This window comes from Rattus norvegicus, chromosome 5 (genome assembly GCF_036323735.1).
Source record: "Rattus norvegicus strain BN/NHsdMcwi chromosome 5, GRCr8, whole genome shotgun sequence".
NCBI lineage: Eukaryota > Metazoa > Chordata > Mammalia > Rodentia > Muridae > Rattus > Rattus norvegicus.
Genome location: NC_086023.1, coordinates 144,047,807 through 144,069,462, shown reverse-complemented (window position 1 = coordinate 144,069,462; position 21,656 = coordinate 144,047,807). Strand labels below are relative to the sequence as shown.

Here is a 21,656-nt window from a genome sequence, read left to right as displayed (position 1 = left end):
CACTCAGAAAGGGATGGTTTTCAGACCCACTGGTACAGGGTATCCCAAGATGTATGTTTGCAACTTGTGAGCACTCTGCTAGGCCCATGGACTCATTAATGTAGCAAACAGTGTTAGCAAGAAGGAACAAAGTTAAGTCAGACATGGAGGTACCCACCTCAAAGGCAAGGGATCTCTGTGAGCTTGAGGCCAGCGAAGCCTACATAGTAAGATCCTGTCCAAAAAAAAAAAAAAAAAAAAAATAGAAGGGGGAGGAGAAGAATACTTTTTTCTTGAAGATTTCATTCCAGTAAAGAATACCTGAGAATACCTAGAAATTTCCCAACTAACAATTTCATTTCCATTGTGTTGAACATTGTAAAAGAAAAGCACAGTATTCTGTGAAAACATATTCAAGGTGACCCTGACCTGAACTTTGAAGTCAAAGAAGTTTCTAAGAGGGACATGACTTGTAATTGAAGCTCAAAGAACGAGTAGAAACCAAGCAGACAGAAGGGGCAGTGAAGTCTTTATGTAGGTGCTATCAAACACTTGATTTTTGTGAACATTATTTAATTATTGCAACGATCCATTAAGTAAGTTGTACTGTACTTTTCAGTTGAACAAACATGTCTAAGGAAACATAAATTGTTTGAGTCGCTCAGGCTTGAGCCAAGATGTTCTTGAGTACAAGACTGTTTGTGCTATTTGAAACACTGAAGTTTCAAGTAGGCTTCTGCTAATGCCTGATTTCTTGTTTGGTTCTCATTATAGTGCGGAAGGCAGTCACGTGTCAGGACAGAGCAACGGCCGGGATCCTCAAGCCTTGGCTAAGGCGGTGCAGATCCACCATGATACCCAGCACACTATGTATTTTGCCTGAGAGTCTTGGAAAAGAACTCAACCAATTTGGCATCCCACGCATCCTCAAAATGTTTCAGATGCCTACTGCCTCTCTTAGTGCACAGTGATTTCAGGTGGTCCCTACCAGCAGCTCAGAAAAGTTGCACTGAATCTGTACTCTGTAGCCCTGTCTGATGCATCAACAAAATCGAGCCTTTTTTTTTTTTTAAGAAATAGATACTCATAGATTATGTTTTCTGATGCACTGGGCAGAATTTTTACCTCAACGTGCGAAGGCTGATTAGCCTTGACTTTCTAAAGGACTTTCCAAGAAGGGTTTCTGTGGAATATTTTGCTAGCTGTGGTATTCACCGCATCTAGTCTTATAAGAGGAGTATTTCCTTTTTTCTGTGTTATTGACTGGAGTGTGTACATAAGAACATTTGGAAGAGAGAAACCAAACGACCTGGATCATTTCCATGTAACTTTTTAATTGAGTGGGTCCGTAGACTTCTTAATGGAGATTTCTTACTTTGCCACTGCAAATGCCTTTGAGGAGCATTAAGTTTTGAAAGTTTTCCAGAACTCTGTTACCTTCACTGCGTTATCTGACTGACCTCTCCGGGCCTGCGCTGTAGAGTACAGGCTGCCTGGTGATTGCACTAATACTTGGCTGAGATTTGAACAGGCAGCTCCCTTCCTTGGCTGGCTTTTGTGAATCTGTGACATAAGCAGATGTGATGTGTGTCACAGGGACAGATAACACTGCCAATGGTAAAAAGTACCCATGTTCTCCATATTTGGGAAAAAAAAGAATTAGTTTTTAGTATTTTTCCACATTTTCAAAAGTGCCCATTTTATGCTGCTGTGTGGTGTGTTAGATCTAAACGATCTTTAAACTTCTCTCATAGAAAATTAACTTTGGCAATAAGCATTTTTAAGGTCTCTGCTCTTTTTCCTCCTGACATAGTTTTCTAGATAAGATTTCAGTATGATTTTATCAACTATTTCTTGTATCTCATAACTGGGATATTCTGAAACCAGTTTATAAAGACATGGATTTCCATGTCCTTTAAATAATTGTTTTTTTAAAAAACAAAACAAACCTATTTTATAGTCAGTGTCCTGTCACTTTAAAAAAAAAAAAAAGCTGGAACCAGGATGCTTTCTGATTGGTCAGGCTTTGCTGACGTATAAGGCTCATTGAGCAGTACTGCACTTGAAAAGAAAGTACCAGCCAGTAAAAAAATAGTTTCCCTGGGAATCAAGGCTGCACACACAGCTGCTTACAAGACAGCCTGAAGTGTGCTTGGCTTTGCCCATCTCTCTCTCAACTAAAACTCTGTAGAAGTTGATTTTTTTTTCTCTCTCTCTGTAATAGATTCTGGATTCCCTCACAGGAAGACAGGACTTCTTTTCTTGTCGTAACAAAGGGAGTTGATGTAAAGCAAGTATCAGTTAGAATGAAGGGAAAATGTATCCTGTATTTAGTGTAGATAGTACTTGGTAAAGGACAAGCGTTACATAGTCAAGGTAGTCCTACCTGCGGTTTCCAGCGCACAGTTACTCCAACCTGGAAGGGTAAGGAGTGAAAGGCAAGAGGCTCTATGTAGAGCCACACTCCTCATGGCTGAGGAGGGTGCTGGGAAGAGACAGACGCAATATGCTAGAGTCAATTTTGCAGTCTCTCTGTAGAAACCGTTGGTGGGAAACACTGGGTCAGATGATAAAGGGTGTTTGCTTGAACCCTTTAGTTGGTCCAAGGTCCAAATCTGTTAAACGGGCCCTCTCAATCCCAGCAATATAAAACACTGTTTCCCTTCAGTCTTTTAAACAAGTGTGTAGATACATTAAATGTTTACATTTCCGTGTGCTGTCGTCGCTCAGCGGTGCCACCAGTGTTTGCTGAGACTGGTCTCCAAGAGAGTTTCCAATGTCCATCTAATCCTATAGCACGTGAGGGTGGGTGCAGACCCCCTTAATCTGCAGACCGTGGGAAAAAGCAAGTCCTGAGGCTGAAGCACAACATAGCAGTGAAGAGACAGCAGACGTCTGTTCTCTGAGATTTTCCTTTTCTGCAAATACCTCACATGGATTATACAAATCAGGACATGTTGATGAATGGCTGACTGCCACTTTTATTCACACCTGTTCAGGGAAAGCACAGAAAATACTCTGCAGCCCAGCCACTCTGGACCCAAGAAGAGGGAAAAAACAAAAGGAAGCTTTTTCAGAAAAAGGAAAACTTGCCTGGAGTCTGTGAGGCGAAGAACCAAGAGGGGGCTGGCAGCTAGCCAGAGGGCACCGTACCTGCACTGGAGTGCCTAGGGCTCGCTTGTTAACAATACACAGAAGAAACTCTTGGGATCTTCCGACATAATGGAACAGTGAGCAAGCCGTGTGCCCAGACGCTCCATCCACCTTCCCGCAGTTGGCTTCGAGGTTTGCCCATGAACAATGTATCTGAATATACCGTCAGCCCTCGTATGCAAGGCCCTGGGTTCGGTCCCCAGCTCCGGAAAAAAAGAACCAAAAAAAAAAAAAAAAAAAAAAAAAAACAACAGAATTGCAGTCATACCATCGCAAGCCAATCTGAATGCATAGTTTTAATTGAACAAGAGTTGGCAATTCAAATAGATACCCCCCCCCCAAAACTGACTGAATTGTTATGCATGTGTCAATCAATGGGAGGTGTGCATTCTCTAGAAGTAGAATTAGGTTGTTTGGTTTTTTAAAACACAGCCTATTTAGGTCCTGTCATATAGCGAGGAAGATTTCAGTGTAGCGACTCTAAGGAGTGACTATTTGGGGCTAAGGAGCACAGGACCTTACGGATGGGAAAGGCCCAGATGTCGAACCAATTATGTTTTGTTGTTGTTGATGTGTTGTCGTTAGTTGTTGAAACCCGAGCTGTTTATAAAGGGAAGCAGCCGGCTTGGTGTAGCCAGTGTTCTGGGCAGGTGAACCACATTCATTCTCGCTGTAAATTCTACGTGCTGCTTCCAAAGGCGATGGTTCACAAGCAGGTGTGGCCTAAGTGGTCTGTACCTTAGGATCTGGTGTCTGGCCCATATCCTACATGAAAACCTGCCCACCTGGCTCAGCTACCCACTCCTTCCCATGGACAAAGATAAAGCACTGTTTTAACCAGGCTCACCCCGTCTCCCCCGCCATGGTTACCCTCCCTCCGAGGACGCTCTGAGACTCCCTTGCTTAGTACAAGGTGGCTGCTCTGCTTTCATTTTGAGAAAGCAGAGGTTAGGGCGGGCGCCATATTAATACTGCTTCAACATCAACCATTTTCTTACCCCTTCCTGCCGACACTCACATTCTTTCTGCATCCACCAGCCAAAAGTGCTTGTGTTCATCTGACCGATGGTGTGGTTTCTGTTTCTGTATGCTTAGACTTGTAATGCTTTAAAATGCATTTTACTAATTTGGACTGGATGTCTGTCTCCAGCGATGCGAGGTACTTTCTAAGCTATGAAGGAAGGGTTTGTATCCTTATGTGAGATGAGTAACGGTTGTTTAAATTTTGCAGAGGTTCTTGTTACTGTTACTGGTTTGGGGTTTTTTGGTTTTTGGGGGGGGTTTTGTTTGTTTGTTTGTTTGTTTGTTTTGGCTTGCAGGGATATTTTGTGTTCATGTGTCTGAAAAGTGGGGAGGGGAATAAATGGCATTCTTGTGCTAAAGGTTGTCTTTGTCATCAGTTGTCTAATAAATATGGAGTACACTGTAATGACATCATACATAGGTACTTTAAACAAGATCATCTATTTGAGAAATTGGACAAAAAATAGAGAGGTGTGTTTAACTTCTGGGTCTTCTTATATTTAGGAGTTGCCACTTGGGAACTTTTGAAGGACTCCAGGAACACTTCACATACAGAAACTCTGGCAATACTCGTCAAGGTTCTAGGTACTGCTCTTTGTTTTTTTAAGAATAAAATAAGTCTTTATTTATAGTCTTGTAGTAAAGGGGAAGCCTTAACTTGCAGGACAATTCCTGGGCAGTAGCACAGCATACTTTTTATTTCCATGGGATGGAATCAAACCCCGACTGAGACTACAAAGTATACACTAGAAGTCAGCAAATGCTGGCAACAGAGTAGGAAAAAGACAAAGAAATGAAGCCTACAGACTACATGAAGCCTACATCCCAGTGGAAACCCTCCACTGGGATCTGCTGACCACAGCCAGAGCCAGGACTGGATCACACCGTGGGGACAAGGAGGAAGGAAGGAGGGCAGGAGGCTGGGCTGGGCTGTGGGTTTAGTGCCAGGTAAGTCGCTCTTGGTGTTTACATACAAAAGAGTTGGCTCTGTTTCTTAGAAGTACACACAGAAGTGAAGATTTGATCATTACTTTATGAATCTGTCGCTTTACAATATGGACATCATCAGAAATAGGGGCATTTCATTCAGACTCAAATTTCAGTAGCAGGAAATATCAAAACATCCTCACTGACCCTTAATACAAAACCCCTTCCCCACCTAGAACTCCCTCCCAGCCCACCCACAGTAGTCACCCCCACTCCTGGAAGCCGTTTCACTGCCGCTGCTCTGCTCTCTCCTACTGTTGTGGCCTTCTGGAAGGCTGGCTGGGCAGGCTTAAACAGCTGAAGAATGATCATGCCAAGGTGCTGCAAAGCTGTCTCCACTTTCCTTTTCTACCACACAAACTTCTTCAAGAATCTGGTCTTTCAACAGAAGAGACAGCTTTTTCAAAAAATAATCCTTACAAAGGAGAGGGGGTTGGTTCTGATTATGCCAATCTGGTCATCTTGTCAAAGTAGAGCAGTACAGATTCACAAAGTCCACCAAACAGAGGTGAGGGGGGCTGGGAGGAGAGCCTAGCAGAGCAGGCGTCCTCCAGGCACATGCTCTGAGGGCTGGAGGAGCTGGTAGGGTGGGCAGGACACCATGTGCTCGGAGGTCTGGCCTCCACAGAAAGAGCTGCCAAGTTAGGGTGTTTGGGTTTAAAATTTCTGGTGAGGGGGTTGGGGATTTAGCTCAGTGGTAGAGCGCTTGCCTAGGAAGCGCAAGGCCCTGGGTTCGGTCCCCAGCTCCGAAAAAAAAAAGAACCAAAAAAAAAAAAAAATTTCTGGTGAGGACAGGAACCCCTGAAGGGCATACATTTAAAAATAGTGGACACAGGGCAGGGGGTGACAGCTGTTGTCCAAGAGCTTCTATGCAAAATAACAATAAAGCGAAAAGGAAAAGAGTCTTCTCAATGGTTCTGAGGGCTCTAGTGATGAATGAAGGAGGATGCAATGGGAGAGCCTACAGTTTTTCCTCTGGCCTGCCCTGCATGACTTAGCTGACCTCTGTCCACAGTATCTTCCTGTTCTGGGGCTCCTCAGGCTCCGACTCTGAGCTAGAGACTGAACCCCCATCGAAGGCAGAGATGATGCCAATCTTGGCGTTGGTGTAGAGGCTGTTGTCTGAGGAGGGGTAGTTGGTCCATGTAAGACTCAAAGTGAGGAGTTGGGGATTTGGCTCAGTGGTAGAGCGCTTGCCTAGAAAGCGCAAGGCCCTGGGTTCGGTCCCCAGCTCCAAAAAAAAGAACCAAAAAAAAAAAAAAAAAAAAAGACTCAAAGTGAGTCTTAACTACTGGAAGACCCCTCCCCCCAAGTAAGAAGGGAGGGGAAAGTCACTGACAAGCCGAGTGCCCCCCCCCCAACTCGCTCACTCGCTCACTCACTCACACACACACACACAACACCGGTACTGCTCTTAATGGGAAGCTCTGGTTAATATCTTAAGGAAACATTGAGCTAATTCCAGAATTTAGGAGACTGAAGCAGAAAGATTATTTTGATTCTGAGTCTAGTCTTGGCCTTTGAATGAGACCCTGTGTATTGGCTACTTTTCTCTTTGATGGAATAAAATGGACAGGACCAGGAATGGCCTATGGAAGAATTGTTTTCCTTCTTTCTTTCTTTGCATATGGTTCTTGAAGGAGAGTCCACAGTGGTACAGAAAGCATGGCAGCAGGCAGCTTCAGTAGGAAGCTGAGAAACTGTATCTTTAACCACAAGTACAAAGCAGAAAGAGATCTGGAAATGAAGCAAGGCTGTAAACTCTTAAGGCCTGCTCCCAGTGATGACTTCCTCCAACAAGGCTGCACCTCTCCATAGCCTCCCTAAACAGTGCCACCATCTTGGAGCCAATCCAAACTCCTGAACCTGTGGAAGACATTTCTCAGTCAAACCACTAGACCATATCTCAAAGACAAGCAAACAAAAACAAAAGTCTCAAGAAGACACTGTGACCAGATGCTTCTATTTATGACTAAATTCTCTAGAGAATGTCCCCATTTCCCCCAAAACAGGGAGTCTCTAGTCTCTTGACTTCCTTGCTTTGGGGGCAAGGTTGCCCTGTGTAGGTCTGGCTGATCTTGAACTCACACTTCTTCGGCCACCAGAGCACCAAGATTACTGACACAAACTACCATGCCCACCCAACTCATGATTTCCTAAAGTCTTCACAATCAAGAGTTATAACAATAATGCAGAGGTTTGCCCAATCTGAACTTTATTCTCAGGGAATTTAGTTTATCAGGAGAGAAAGCCCTGCATGCAACTACGCCCCAGAAGGAAGGTTTCCATCAACACAATTTCTCCTCCTTACCTGTCAGGTATCAAACATACATCACAAATGAGTACAGTTTCTCAAGGACCCTAGTTCTTACTGAAGTGTAAGAGCTATTAAGAAGCTTGGCCTGGTAGAAAGTAGATAGGTTATGGGGTTCCTGTAAAGGACCCTAGGGGCTTTTGCCAGCATGTCATATGCTTGCTAGCCAATAGATTCAAAGGTCAATATGCTTAGCCAATAAGTTTAAATTGTACCCTTGCTGATGTAACCTGTACCCATAAAAAGTATAAAAACTGCTTGTTCTAGCCATTTGGGGTCGCCTTCTAGTCACTGGCCAGGAGGGGTTGATTGCATTTGCATCGAACTTCATTCTCGTGGCTCACTTGGGCGGTCTCCTGGGAGCTAAATCTCACTTCCAGCTTTACGGTGGCTATTTTGAGACCTCAGTGAATAATGTGGCAAGTAACTCCCAATGTTAGCCTCAGGCCTCCACACGCACACATGAGTGCACATATCTACACACATGTGCACCCACACATACATGAACCGCATGTACACACCACAGACACATGCATCATTGACTAAAGTGACATTCTAACGAGGTGTAGGGTAGAGAAAGGGCAGCGCAGTTAACATGAATGCCCTCTGGTTAGACACTTATCAGGGACATCTTAAATCTGAGCAACAGCTCTTTGGGGTTCAAGAAAAAGAAGTACTGGGTTGGGGGCAGAGTGGATTTGTGCAGTATGTGCATATGTGTCGTGTGTCCAGCCTCTAGCACAGCAGAGATAAAGCCAGCCCGTCAGCTTCTGTGAGGTTAAATATGCAGTGACTGAGTGGCAAAGCTGTAATTTGAATGTGTGCTTGTTTAACTGCATTGCACCTACTCTTGAGCATAAAATGACATTCTCTGAACAGAAAGCAGCCTGTTGGGAGTCAAGAAAAGCTTTATATTCTTAGCACTGTGGATAGGTCATGACTCTAGGCACGGTGCTTCCTCATAGCAGACTAGAGTAGCTATAATTGTCTGGAAATGTTCTGTCTGTCTGTTTGTTTGTTTGTTTGTTTGGTTGGTTGGTTGGTTGGTTGGTTTGGTTTGGTTTGGTTTGGTTTTTTTAAGGCTGGGTTTCTCTTTGTAGCCCTGACTGTCCTGGAACTCATTGGGTAGACCAGGCTGGACTGGAATTCAGAATTCTGTCTGTCTCTGCTTCCCACGCGCTGGGATTAAAGGCATGTGCCACCAAGCCTGGCTAGATATGTGTTTTGTGGGTTTTTTGTTGTTGTTCTGTTTTGTTTTTTACTCCTCTTTGGGAAATAGAATCTCTTTTATATGGAAATCTCATTATTTGTGTGATGCGGAAGGGTGGCCTCCCTTCCATACCATCTGTATATATGATAATGTCCCTCCCTGATTTACAAGGATTGGAGGGGACAGGCCTTACCTCTGCCAGTAATGATTCCAGTCCCCTCTGTGTGGCTAGGAAATAGGGGAGAGACAGACTGGACAACACCACTGTGGGGCATGAGCCTCTGCCACCTTTTCCTCTTTTTTGGCTCTGATTTCCGCTGTTCTGGTCTTCTCCAGAAGCTAGTGGCAAGTTCTTACAGAGAAGAGATTAAATTAGAGGTATTTTTCAAAAAGAAAAAAGAAAGCAATTATAAATTTACCAAGCAAGAAAACTGTTTCAGAAACAATTCCAGAAGAGTTGGGCTTGGTGGCACACGCCTTTAATCCTTGTGATTTTTTTAGGACAATTTACAGATGCTGGTTCTCTCCACTGTAAGGCTCAAAGTGAGTCTTAACTACAGGGAGACCCATCCCCCCACCCCCCACCCCACCACCGCCACCAAGTGAGACACAATAACAGAGTTTGATGCAAACACAAGAGGTTTGAGGTTTATTTTCCAGCGTGTCGGGTTTGACCCTCAATCAGCCCCTCGTGGCGAGTGACTAGAAGGTGACCTCGAATGGCCATAACAAGCAGTTTTTGTACTTTTTAGGGGTACAGGTTACATCAGCAAGGTTACTTATTGGCTAAGCATATTGACTTTTGAATCTATTGGCTAGTAAGCATATAATATGCATTCAAACTCTCTGGGACCAGAGGGTCAGGTGACTGACAGTCAGTACATTCTGCAGTTTTTCAAGAATGTCCCTGCTCCTCCCAAGAACTGTGGATGGAGAATGGAACTTGGCCCAGCCTTGACCCGAGGCAGGAAGCTGGTACTTGGCCTAATCTTGACCTGAGGTGGCAGGTGTAAAGCTAGCAAAAGCCTTTAGGGTTCTTCACAGGAACTCCATATAACCTACCTACTTTATATGGGACCAAGCCTCTTAATAGCTCTTACACTTCAGTAAGAACTAGGGTCCTTTACCACCACTATGATTCTTAGGAGTCAGCCTCAAGTCATCAGCTTTCTCATTGGCCCAAGGACTGCTTCTTAGAAGAACTGATGAGTTTATGAGGCAGAGGGATTGCTATGATTTTTAAGCCCAACCTGGGCTACATAACAAGTTCTGGTCCAGCCTAAGCGATCTCACTGAGAACTGTGGAGAGCTTTTGGGGCCACTTGGCAGGAATTTGACATTGGACCAGGACAAGGAAGTAGGGCTACTCCAGGCAGGAATTTGACATTGGGCCAGGACAGGGAAGTTAGCTCAGGCAGGAATCTGATTTTACGCTAGAACAAAGAAGTATGCTTCAGGCAAGAATATGACTTTGGGCTAGGACAGGGAAGTGGGCTCAGGTATCTTGGTCATCCGCATAAGCCCCTAGAAACAGTGATCTCAGGACTTTGCTTGTTCCTTGACTAATTGTGTTTATTGTCTTGCATGTTCCTTAACCTAGAACTGACTTTATTATTTGCATGTAATTAAATGGCATAGAAGCAGACTAGGAAATAATAAACCCACCTCAGCCTCAGAACCTGCTGGGGTCATGCTACAGTGCTGTCTAATTGTCTTTTTTCTTTTTAATCCTGGCTCCTGTAATGGAGAACCTGTTGACTGACTGAGCTGACTTGGTCAGAGAACCTTCATATAAATGGAAAGAATGGCTGAGGACTGGAGAGATGGCTCAGTGTTTAAGAGCACTGACTGTTCTTCCAGAAAAATCCAGGTTCAGTTCCCAGCAACCACAAAGTGGCTCACGTCATCTGTAACTCCAATTCTAGGGGATCCTTTGCTCCTCTCTGACTAGTATGGGCTCCAGACATACCCATACACTTGGTGCACAAATATACACATATACTTGGTGCACAGACACACATGTAGACATGCACATGATTTTTTTAAAATGGGTGAAATCCTGTCTTGTTGACAATGTGGTTGGGAATGATGGTTGATACTTTAAACAAGCCGGGCATAGAAAGGTAAGCATTGCATAACCTCACCTGTGTGCAGAACGTAAAGTAGTTAGTCTGTAAGTAGAGTGGAATGGTGGCTACTAGGAGCAGGTTGGGTGACTATCACCAGGTACAGAGTTTCAGGTGTCTGCAGTTAGCACAGGAGCTCTATTGTCTGGCATGGTGGGTGTTGGCTTCTTCTTGAAAGTTGACCTTTAAGCATTCTTACCAGATAGATGCTGGAAGCCAGAAGAGGGCTCCAAAATCCCCTTGGAGCTGCAGTTACAGGAGGGTTGTGAGAGGCCTAAGGAGGGCACTTGGGAGTGGAACGCAGATTCTCTGTAGGAGCAGCATATACTCTTAACATTGGAATCATACGTCCCCCACAATCACCATTTTTTTTTTAACCATACTGCAAACAATTGAACTTATGGCCTCCTCATGCTCTTCAAGCACTGTACCACCTAAGCTATAACCTCAGCCTAGTAGTCTTCCATTTAAAGGGTTGGAGGTGATAAGGTTGGACAAGGGGGATGATGTCACAGGTGAGGCAGGTACAAGATAGAATGAGGCCTGTCATTGGATGAGAAGGACGGATGGGTGGGAGAAAAGTTTGAAGGAAGAGGAGGAGACTGGAACAGAAGGAGGAGAGACAAGAGAGACAGAGAGGGTAGCTGCGGCGGAGAGAACATGGAGGCTGACGTTAAGATTCCGCTCTGTGTATTTACAGGTTGTTATGAATGTTCTTAAGGGATGGATGTGTACTGGACTTTGTATGTTTAGGTGGGCAATTATATATCATCAATTGGGTCAAAAGTTATTGTGTTGTGTTCTTTTATGTGACGGTTTGAATGTAGGAAAATGTGAGACAGCTGGAGACACTGGACCGTCGCGTAATTGGGATATGTGTTTCTGGCATGGAAACCTGCCTTGGGACCTAGATAGGTAGAGAGAGTGCTGCCAGGCTCAGAGAGAGGCCTTCGGCAGTGTGATATGGTATGGAGCAGAGTGGGTGAGAGGCTTTGCTGACTGAGAATTAAGATATCTAGCAGATATTTAGGGGCACTGCAGTATAGACCTAGTGGGGATAAAGACAGCACTTTTATTTTTTATATTTTTACAACAGTAGTCAGGTATCAATTCTTTTTAGGACAAGACTTGAATGGCATTTTAAGGAGTTTAGATGAGGTCTTATACAAACACATTCTGTTCTGTGCTAGTTTTGCTGGCAAGAATATTGTGGCAGCTGGAAGCTAACATTCTGCTAAGAGAAGGTCAAGGTTTTTGTAATTTTTTGCAAGCAAAAACGGACTTGAGCTACAGTTAGAAGGAATAGAGATGAGATAGAAAATAGAAAAAACCCTTGGTGGCTGAGCAGATATAGAAAGGGAAGGGAGGTGGGTAGACGCATTAGGAGGATCCCAGCCTCTGGGATGGGTAGATGGTGAACAATAGTGCCACTGAGAGGAAGGTCATAGGGAAACAACAGGTTTATGGGAGGGAGGAAGAGGGTAAATTTAGTTTCAGGCAATGTGGACTTGGGGGCCAGTCATTTGGACAGGAGAAAGGGACTGGACACATCCGTGTGTCAGTGCTGATTGAAACCATTCAAAGGTCCATGCAGATGAGACAGATGTTTAAAGGAAGACAAAGGAAGAGTAAGGAGGAGACAGAGATACAGCCAGTTGCCCTAAAAGCTGAGAGAGAGAAAAGAATTTCTTGCTAGGTGTGTTGCACACTAAAAATCCAAGTACCTAGGAAGCATCTGTAGAAAGCTCAGCACAAGGTTAAGTCCAGCCTGGTCTATGTAGTGAGTTGCAGCTCAGGAATCTAATAGTGGGAGGAAAGAACCAGTTCCTGTAACTTGTAAATTGTCCTCTAACCTCTGCCTACACACACACACACACACACACACACACACACACACAGGTAGCTAAGTAGACAGATGTAAAAATATTAAGTTAGAGCTATAAGTAGTCTCTTCTCTTTCTCCATTTTTTGCTTTCATGTGGAATCTTTCCCTCCACTTCCTTTACAGTCTTCCTCTACCACATACTTTACTTTCATATTTCCAACGTTCCTGGTCTCCGCACCCCTTCTCCAGTGCACACAGGTGCTCGGGCCTCTCCCATCCTGCAGGCAGGAGCCCACTTGCAACCTCACCCAATCTCAGATCTCACCATTTCCCTTTACATCTGATTCTCTAGCTGGGTCTGTCCTAGAGACCCCTTAGATCTCTTCCGTCGTGATCCTCTCCCTCCAGCCTCAGAGAGTGCTTTCCTCACAATACCTAACTCCCTTGCTGCAAATTCCAACGGACAGACGCCTGCAGGTTTTGTGTTAATTTCTTCACCGTACTTGGGTTTGAACCCCTGGCTGACTTTACACATGGTAGGCAAGTGCTCAATGACTGAGTCACACTCTAACTCCTAGATCTTAAAAAAAATTATTACATGTATTCATTTATATGTGAGCATACATACACATAAGCTTGCACGGTGGCATGCGAGTTTAAGGACAGCCTAAGCTGTCAACAAACCAGAATAGGTATTATCTTATAAAATATTTAATGTATTAATGTGTGTGTGTGTGTGTGTGTGTGTGTGTGTGTACGTGTGTGTACCTGCCTGAGTTTATGTGTACCATGTGCATGCATGTGCCTGTGGAGGTCAGAAAAAGGTCATCAGATCCTCTTTGAGACTAGAGTTACAGGTAGTTATGATCCATCATGTGGGCACTTGGAGCTAATCCTGGTTTCTCTGTAAGAGCAGTAAGCACTCTTACCTGCTAAGTCATCTCTCCAGCCCACGATAGTCAAGCTGTCTTGACTTGGTGGCACTCGTAGGAATTTTGCTTGTTTTGAAGTATATATAAATGGAGCCTATGGGTTTTGACTCGTTCCCTCGATGTGATGTTTGTGATGTTTGCCTATGGTGTTGCACGTAACTGAAAAGTGCTCATCTTCATTACAGTGTGCTAGACCATGCACGATATTGCACTAGCAAGATTTTAGTGACTTGTTTTTACTTTATAGCTTCGTGTGTACAGTGCTGCTGTGCTGGCTAGTCGCAGGCTAGTGTGGTCTGGGAAGACGGAACTTGGAGAAATTGCCTCCGTCAGATTGACTTGTAACCATGCTCGGGAGCCCTTTTCTTGATTTATGATCGATGGGGGAGGGACCAGCCTACTGTGGGCAGTGTCACCTACCTCTGGGCAGGTGGCCCTGGGTTGTGTAAGGACGCAAACTGAGCAAGCCATGAGAGCAAGTCACTAAGCAGCGTTTCTCCATGGTTTCTGCATCAGTTCCTGCCTCCAGGTTCCTGCCCTGCTCTCTTGAGCTCTTGCCTTGCCCTCTTTCAATGGTAGATTGTGATCTGGTCCTTTCCCGAGCTGCTTTTTGTCCAAGTGTTTATCACAGCAATGGAAAGCAAACTGGGATGAAAATTGGTACCAGGTTCAGAGAACATTGCTGTGACAGACCTTTTATTTGGTGGGGTGGGGGTGGGGCATGTGGAGATTTTGGAAGGACTTTGAAACTTTGAGTTGGAAAACCTGTTGAGTGCTTAGTGGGCTGTTCTGTGGGAGCTTGGAAGATCAGAATGCAGAAAGAAACGCAGATGACAGGCCTGGCTTGTGAAGTTTCAGAGGGGAGAAATACTCCCTCCGATTGCTTCTATGGTACTTTATATTAAAAAACTCCTGGTTTCTAATCAGCTGAGGCTAAAGAATCAACTGTGATTAAGAAGGGGTCAGCACCATTGAAGTGAAACCTTTGTTTTATTGGGACAAATTGATGTATGTTAGCTGAGTCTGAGGAATCAGTTGTGATTAAGAAGAGACCCGTGTCCCTGTGAGTAATGTGGATGAAATTCAGGTCCTCATGCTCATTCAACAAACACAACCACTTTCCAACCCCCTTGCTTTTATTTAATGTAATTAATTTATTAAGCAACTAATTAAAGCATTATACATTTTAAATACAAGTCTGCTGAATGGCAATTAAGCAGGAAGAGACTTCACTGTTAGGAACACTGGTTCTCACACAGTCAAAGAGCTGTGATTAGGGAGGAAGGGCAGGGCTAGATGGCGCATGCTCATTTCTCCATTCCCGCCTCCCACCCCCCAGCTCACCAATCAAATGCCTGGTGGGGAATGTAAGCCCGGGGAAAGGCATGTGGTGTGGAAAGGCTCTCTCCCCCACAGCACCCCCAACCCCCGACGCTAATGAGTTCTCTCATTGGACCATCAGAACTCGGTTGCTTTCTCTCAAGCTATCCACTCAGGGACACAGACAGGCAAGTGACTTAAACTCTTCAATTTGAAGTGCTCAGGCTGTTGGAAAGTGGGCTCCTGAGGATGGGAAAGACCCCGTGGGCGGGTGGAGGACTAGTCTAGATCGGTTCTACCGTCTCTTTGACCCGTGCTTCTTCTCAATGTGCAGAGTGCAGAGCGCTTCTTCATTAGAAACATCTGAGAAAGCCGGGCATGGTGATGCTCGCCTGTAATCCTAGCACTCGAGGCAGAGGCAGCCTTTGTAAGTTTGAGGCTGGCCTGGTCTACAAAGCGAGTCCAGGAACAGCCAGGGCTCTGTTTACACAGAGAAGCCCAAACTTGGGGGGAAAAAAATCTGAGAAAGACTTTTTGTTTCTTCTTGCTTTTTTTTTTTTTTTTTTTAAACCCCTCTTCTCTCCTGAAGTGGATCTTCTGTTGGTTTGATGGAGTCTAGTGGATGCCTTTTTACAAATCCTGTTTTTATTCTGTTCTCTTTAAAATTTCTTCCCATTCTTGAAGTCTTATTTAATAAATGCAGTCTTTTTTCATCAACTCTATAAATATAGGAACCATTTTTCCCCCTTACAGAAAATAAAGGTTTAGGGAGATCAATTTAGTTATCTAAAGTCAAGCCAAAGAATATTTACCTCACATATATTATAAAGCAAAATAAAGTAAGTATTATTAACCACAATTCTGCTTTCCGAGTGGACAGAAGGAAAGCGAACATTATTTTTTTGTTACGTTTTATGCCTTTACCTTTTAAAGTATCGCGTGGATTCATTGCTAGTCTGGTTCCACTCTCTTGCCACTGTAACTATAATCTTGAATTTCAGCTTCCTATTTCCTCGCTTTTCAATATTTTTGATTCGTCTATGTATTTGTCTCTCTGGGTGTTTGATGCGCATGTCGGTGTCTGTAGAGGCCTAAGGAGGGGATTGGATGCCCTGGAGCTGGAGTTACAGGTGGCTGTGAGCTTCCCCGATGACGTGGGTGCTGGAACCTGACCTGGGATCCTCTTCCGGGGCAGTGATCACTCTCACAGCTGCTGTGCCACGCCTCTAGCTTCCTGATTTTCTTCTTACATTTATACCTTTTATTTTATGTGTATGAATGTTTTACTCACATGCATGTGCGTGTCCGGTGCCTCCAGAGGTCAGAAGAGGGCATCAGATCCCTCAAACTGGAGTTACAGAGGATTATGACCCCACTATATACAGTTACTAGGAACTAAACCTGGGTCTTCTGCAAGATCAACAAGTAATCTTGACAGCTGAACGAACTCTCTGGCCTCCTCTTTACTGATCTGTCTTATTGAATATAGACATTTGTATCCTAAAGAGAGACGTACTTTGTTTATTGGGCTGGAGAAATGGGCCACGTGTTGAAGAGCACTGACTGTCCTGGACTCCAGGAGTCTGATGCGCCTAGGCTCGCCAGCCAGTTTGGTCTGGAAAGTCTCTGCTCTTGCCTTCTAAGTACTGAAATTACAGGTGGCTGCCAGGCTACAGGCATTTGCACAGGTTCTGGGTATCCAAACTGTGGACTTGATGCTTGGGTGCTGTACCCACAGACTGCCTCCCAACCCTTTGAACTTTCTACGTTCGTTCTTCCTGGTTCCTTCTTCATGAAACTGCCACTTGTAGTCATTTGCTTCCTTAAAAATAACACAGTTGCCTTCTACTGGTTTGTAATTCTTTTTAAAAAATATTTGTTTTAATTTTATGTGCATTTGGTGTTTTGCCTGCATGTCTGTGTGTCTGAGTCTGTCAGATCCCTTGGAACTGGAGCGTCAGACAGTTGTGAGCTGCCATTTGGGTGCTGGGAATTGAACCCGGGTCCTCTGGAAGAGCACTGACTGCTCTTAATTGCTGAGCCACCTCTCCAGTCCCTATAATTCTCAATATCTATCTATTTTATCTACCTACCTACCTACCTATATCTACCTGTCTGTCCATCTATGTATCTTCGTACAGTATTTGTTCATTTAATATATTGTAAATGTTCTCCATTTTTATCTTGTCTTCCCTTTATTTTTGGTATTTGTTAATAAATTTGAACTCCAAATTTTAACTTAGTTGTATTAATAGTCTTTTTTTTTCCCCCCGGAGCTGAGGACCGAACCCAGGGCCTTGTGCTTGCTAGGCAAGCGCTCTACCACTGAGCTAAATCCCCAACCCCTATTAATAGTCTTTTTTAAGACTTTAAAGATATTTATTTCTAATTGTGTGTGTGTGTGTGTGTGTGTATGTGTGTGTGTATGTGTGTGTGTATGTGTGTATGTGTGTGTGAGTGTGTGAGTGTGTGTGTGTGAGAGTCTGTGTGTGTGTGTATGTGAGGCATCAGATCCCATGGACTTGAGTTGTAGGCACTTATGGGCGCTGGAAAACTGTCCCTTGGAGAACAGCAAGTGAATGCTCTTAACCTTCCCAGACTCTTGCTGTCTTTTTGAATGGTTAGTATCTCCCTGTGCTTAGGAATTCTTCCTCACCTCAATGCCTTACACGTTTTTCTTCCCCCCCCCGCCCCCCCCCCCGGAGCTGGGGACCGAACCCTGGGCCTTGCGCTTCCTAGGCAAGTGCTCTACCACTGAGCTAAATCCCAACCCCCTTACACGTTTTTCTTTACACATTGTTCTGGTTTTTGTGTGTGGAGTAAGGCAGGGCTCTAATTTAATGATTTCTGTATCGATAAACAGTTGGTTGCCTGATTCTGATATTGGGCCTGGTGTCTGCATTGCCATTTCGGCCACACCAGTATTCCTTTTATTCATAAAAGGTCTGTTTCTCAACTTTGATCTGTTGTCTCCCTTATCTCCCGTATTATCTAACATGGTGTAGGTTAACCTGTCATTCACATCGTGGGCGTGTATGTGTGTGTAAGCAATATGTATGGATATCAATTCTGTGGGCATTTTCTGGCATTCATGGATGGAAGGTTTCTCATATGGTCGAGAGATAGTTGATGTATTACTAGCCATCTTATGTGATTTTAGGCTCCCACCCCATGTCTTAGTACTACAGTTATATAATAAGATTTGATACCTAGTAGACCAGTTTTTCTCCCGTACTCTTTATGTATCTACTGTTTTGCATTGTATATGCATTATTTTAGGGTTTCTTGGTTTTGACTCCTGACAGACTAGTCTCACCATTTGCAACCCAGGCTGGTTTGGAACTCCCTCACGCGGTTCATGCTGTCCTTGAACTCGTAACTGGTTTTCCTGAGTTACTTGGATCGCAGACCGTGGCTGGCTCATTTCTGTTTTACTTTTGTTCGTGTGTGCCCAGGGATGTTAGAAGAGGGCAGTGGATGCCCTGGAGATGCAGTTACAGGCAGCTGTAAACTGCCTCACGTCAGTGCTGGGAACCAAACTTGGGTTCCCTGGAAGAGCGGCAAGTGTTCTTAGCCATTGAGCCATCTCCTGAGCCTCATTTGCAAACCTTTTAAAATAAGTTTGTCAGCCAGGCGCAGTGGCAGATGCCTGGAGTCGCAACTGTTCCATCCACATGGAAATAAAGAAGCTTGTCTCACCGTGAATGCATAAACACAAAGGGGCTTTACTACTCTCCTGACTGTAAACCAGGTTTACAATGCACTGACGAGTTGTCTCCTTTCCTCACCACTTACTTAATGTTTTTCAATACATTTTCTATAATTATTTCTTACGTAATCATTACAAAACTTTTATCATATTTATCTCTTCGGCCCTCTAGAGACATTCGATTAGCATGTATTAACTGTGTAGACTAATGTATTTCATAATGAGATTTTCATTTATTTACTTATTTTAGGTGTGTAAGTGTTTGGCCTGCGTGTATGTTTGTACGCCACCTGTGTGCTTGGTGCCCTCAGAGAGCAGAGTGTGTTGGATCCCCTGGAGCTGGAGTTAAGGGTGGTGAGCGGCCATGTAGGTGTTGTGAGTTGAACACAGGCCCTCTGCAAGAGCACCCAGTGCTCTTAGCCACTTACTCTTCTCTTCGGGCCCCAAAATGAGATTGTCACACGTGCACATTATATACTTATGTCGTCCCTTGCGCTGGTTGGCTTTTATCAACCTGACACAAACCTAGCTATATCTGGGAAGGGGGAATTTTAATTGAGGAAAATAGCTCCACAAGCTGGCCTTGTAAGCAAGTCAGTGAGGTATTGTCCTGACTGACTATTGCTGTGGGCGGGGCCCATTTCATGGGGTGGGGCTGTGCCCTCCATGGGCAGCTGGTTCTTTGGGGTGTAAGAAAGCAGGGCACTGCTGGGTGTGATAGCGCACCCCTTTAATCCCAGCACTCAAGAGGCAGAGGCAGGCAGATCTCTGGGAGTTCAAGGCCAGTGTGGTCTACAAAGTAAGTCCAGGATAGCCAGTTACACAGAGAAACTGTGCCTCGAAAAACCAAAATGAAGAGAAAAATCAAGCAGGCAAAGAAGATAATGAGAAACAACCCAATAGGCAGCAGCACTGTTCCATGGCTTCTCTTCAGTTCTGCCTCCAGGTTTTTGCCCTAAGTTCCCTGAAGTGGAAGCTTCCGTTTGCTTTTGGGAAGTCAGTTATGTCAGACGATGGTTTTTTTCTGGAGCACACAGGTGAAAGGATGTTTTGCTACAGCAGAAACGTGAGAGGACAGGTGACATTAGAAGGAATATAAACATGACCCCACAGACTGGGAGCTCAGGCATTGGTTTGCCCTGCTCCACCTCGATAGTCTTCGCTGACGGCAGCATGTATTCGTATCCTGACATTGTGTTGCTGAGCTGCACTTGTGGTGATGCCCTAGACAGAAACTCACCAAAGAACTTTTCAGGAGGTCCCTGCGGCTTTTTGCTGCTTCCATGGTAGACCCGGGCTGGTAGGTGAGCCTCACCGTTTGTTCTGGATTAAAGTGCTCTTGCTGATTCCTGTGTGGTGTCTGCCGAGTGGACTGGCCTGCCGCTGCTGATTCATGTTTGGTGTTTTGTTAGAGGACTGCTGATATCCTGCCAATGAAGATTGGACTTACCTCTGAAGAACTATTTATATATATATATATATATATATATATATATATATATATATGTGTATATTTATATATATACACACATATATATACACACACATATATATACATACGTACACATATATGTATGTATATATGTATGACATATATATATATATATATATATTTATTACAGATGGTTGTGAGCCACCATGTTGTTGCTGGGATTTGAACTCAGAACCTCTGAAAGGGCAGTCAGTGCTCTTAACCACTAAGCTACCTCTCCAGCCCTGAAGAACTATTTCTAAACAGATCTACTTCCCCTGTGTTCTAATAACTTTCATTTTTCCACTACCTCTGGTGGGTGGTGGGCTAGAGGGGAGGTTGAGCCCTTATTAAAGTAGGTTGGGAAAAATTTATGCCTACACGTGAGGACTCTAAGATAAAATAAACCCTTTCCTCCTCAAGGTACATTTGGCCATGCATGTATCGCAGCGACAGAGACCTAAGACACTTCTGCTAGTCCTCTTCCCAGATAACCCTTCCTCAGCTTTCATGGTGTCTCCACACCCCACCCCACCCCAATATGGGGAAATATTAAACAGTAGAGCTCTGCGCCCTCAAGTCCTCTGCCACATTGCCAGTCTTCTTCCCTTCTAAAGATTTTTAAATAATTTTTGAGCCACAGTTTCACTAAATTGCTCAGGGTGGTCTTGAAATCATTGTGTTTCCAGGTCTTAAATTTCTGACCTTCCTGCCTCAGTTTCTCAAGTACTTAGAAATATAGGCCTGAGCTACTGGAGCTTGTACCTGTCTTTTATTTATTTACTTTTTTTGGGAGACAGGGTATAATGTAGCACATGCTGGATTTGAATCCCTGATCATTTGGCCTCTGCCTCCTGAGTGCTAGGATTACTGGTTTAGGAATAGACGGGTGTTGTAACTAGGGTTTTGTGCATGTTAGGCAAACAGTACAGCAGGTGACTTACATCACTGGATGTTCTTCTAGAGGTCCTGAGTTCAATTCCCAGCAACCACATGGTGGCTCACAACCCTCTGTAATGGGATCTGATGCCCTCTTCTGGTGTGTCTGAAGACAGCAACAGTGTACTCATATACATAAAATAAATAAATAAATCTTTAAAAAACAAACCATTTGGGGTTGGGGATTTAGCTCAGTGGTTAGAGCGCTTGCCTAGGAAGCGCAAGGCCCTGGGTTCGGTCCCCAGCTCCGGGAAAAAAAAAAAAAAAACCATTTAATTCAGATATGGTGGCTCACACCAGTAATCTTAGCACTTCAATAACTGAGACAGGAGGATTGCTTCAAGGCCAGCCTGGGCTATAATGAATTCAAGAACAGCCTTGTTTCAAAACAAAAATCAGGAATTTCTATTTTATTATTCTGATATCTAGATGATGAACATCTGAGAGTTGATTTTACCAGTTATGCAGGCTTGGACAAGTTCCGCAGTATAATATTAATTTTATTTCATTTGTGTTTCATTTTTTATTACCTATGATATTAATCTTGAGTATTTGCTATAGGGCTTTGATAACTATGCTGTTTAAGAATCTCTCACATTCGGGCTGGAGAGATGGCTTAGTGGTTAAGAGCACTGACTGCTCTTCCAGAGGTCCTGAGTTCAAATCCC

At 44.1% G+C, this 21,656-nt stretch overlaps 2 protein-coding genes across 5 annotated transcripts in view; both read left to right on the top strand.

Moving 5' to 3' along the window:
- Positions 1-4,514, top strand: part of Ago4 (argonaute RISC component 4) — a 45,474-nt gene extending 40,960 nt beyond the window's left edge. For all 4 annotated transcript variants that reach the window (XM_063287441.1, NM_001394371.1, XM_039109632.2 and 1 more), the window contains 1 exon segment: positions 754-4,514. In XM_063287441.1, coding sequence (XP_063143511.1) covers positions 754-862 — 109 coding nt within the window. In that variant the 3' untranslated portion in view covers positions 863-4,514.
- Positions 4,515-4,722: 208 nt separating this feature from the next.
- The window catches only part of Ago1 (argonaute RISC component 1), a 58,123-nt gene continuing 41,189 nt past the window's right edge, over positions 4,723-21,656 (top strand). Inside the window, exon 1 of the mRNA XM_063287758.1 lies at positions 4,723-4,740. The gene's annotated coding sequence lies outside the window, so the exon portion shown is untranslated. The remainder of the gene's footprint in view (positions 4,741-21,656) is intronic.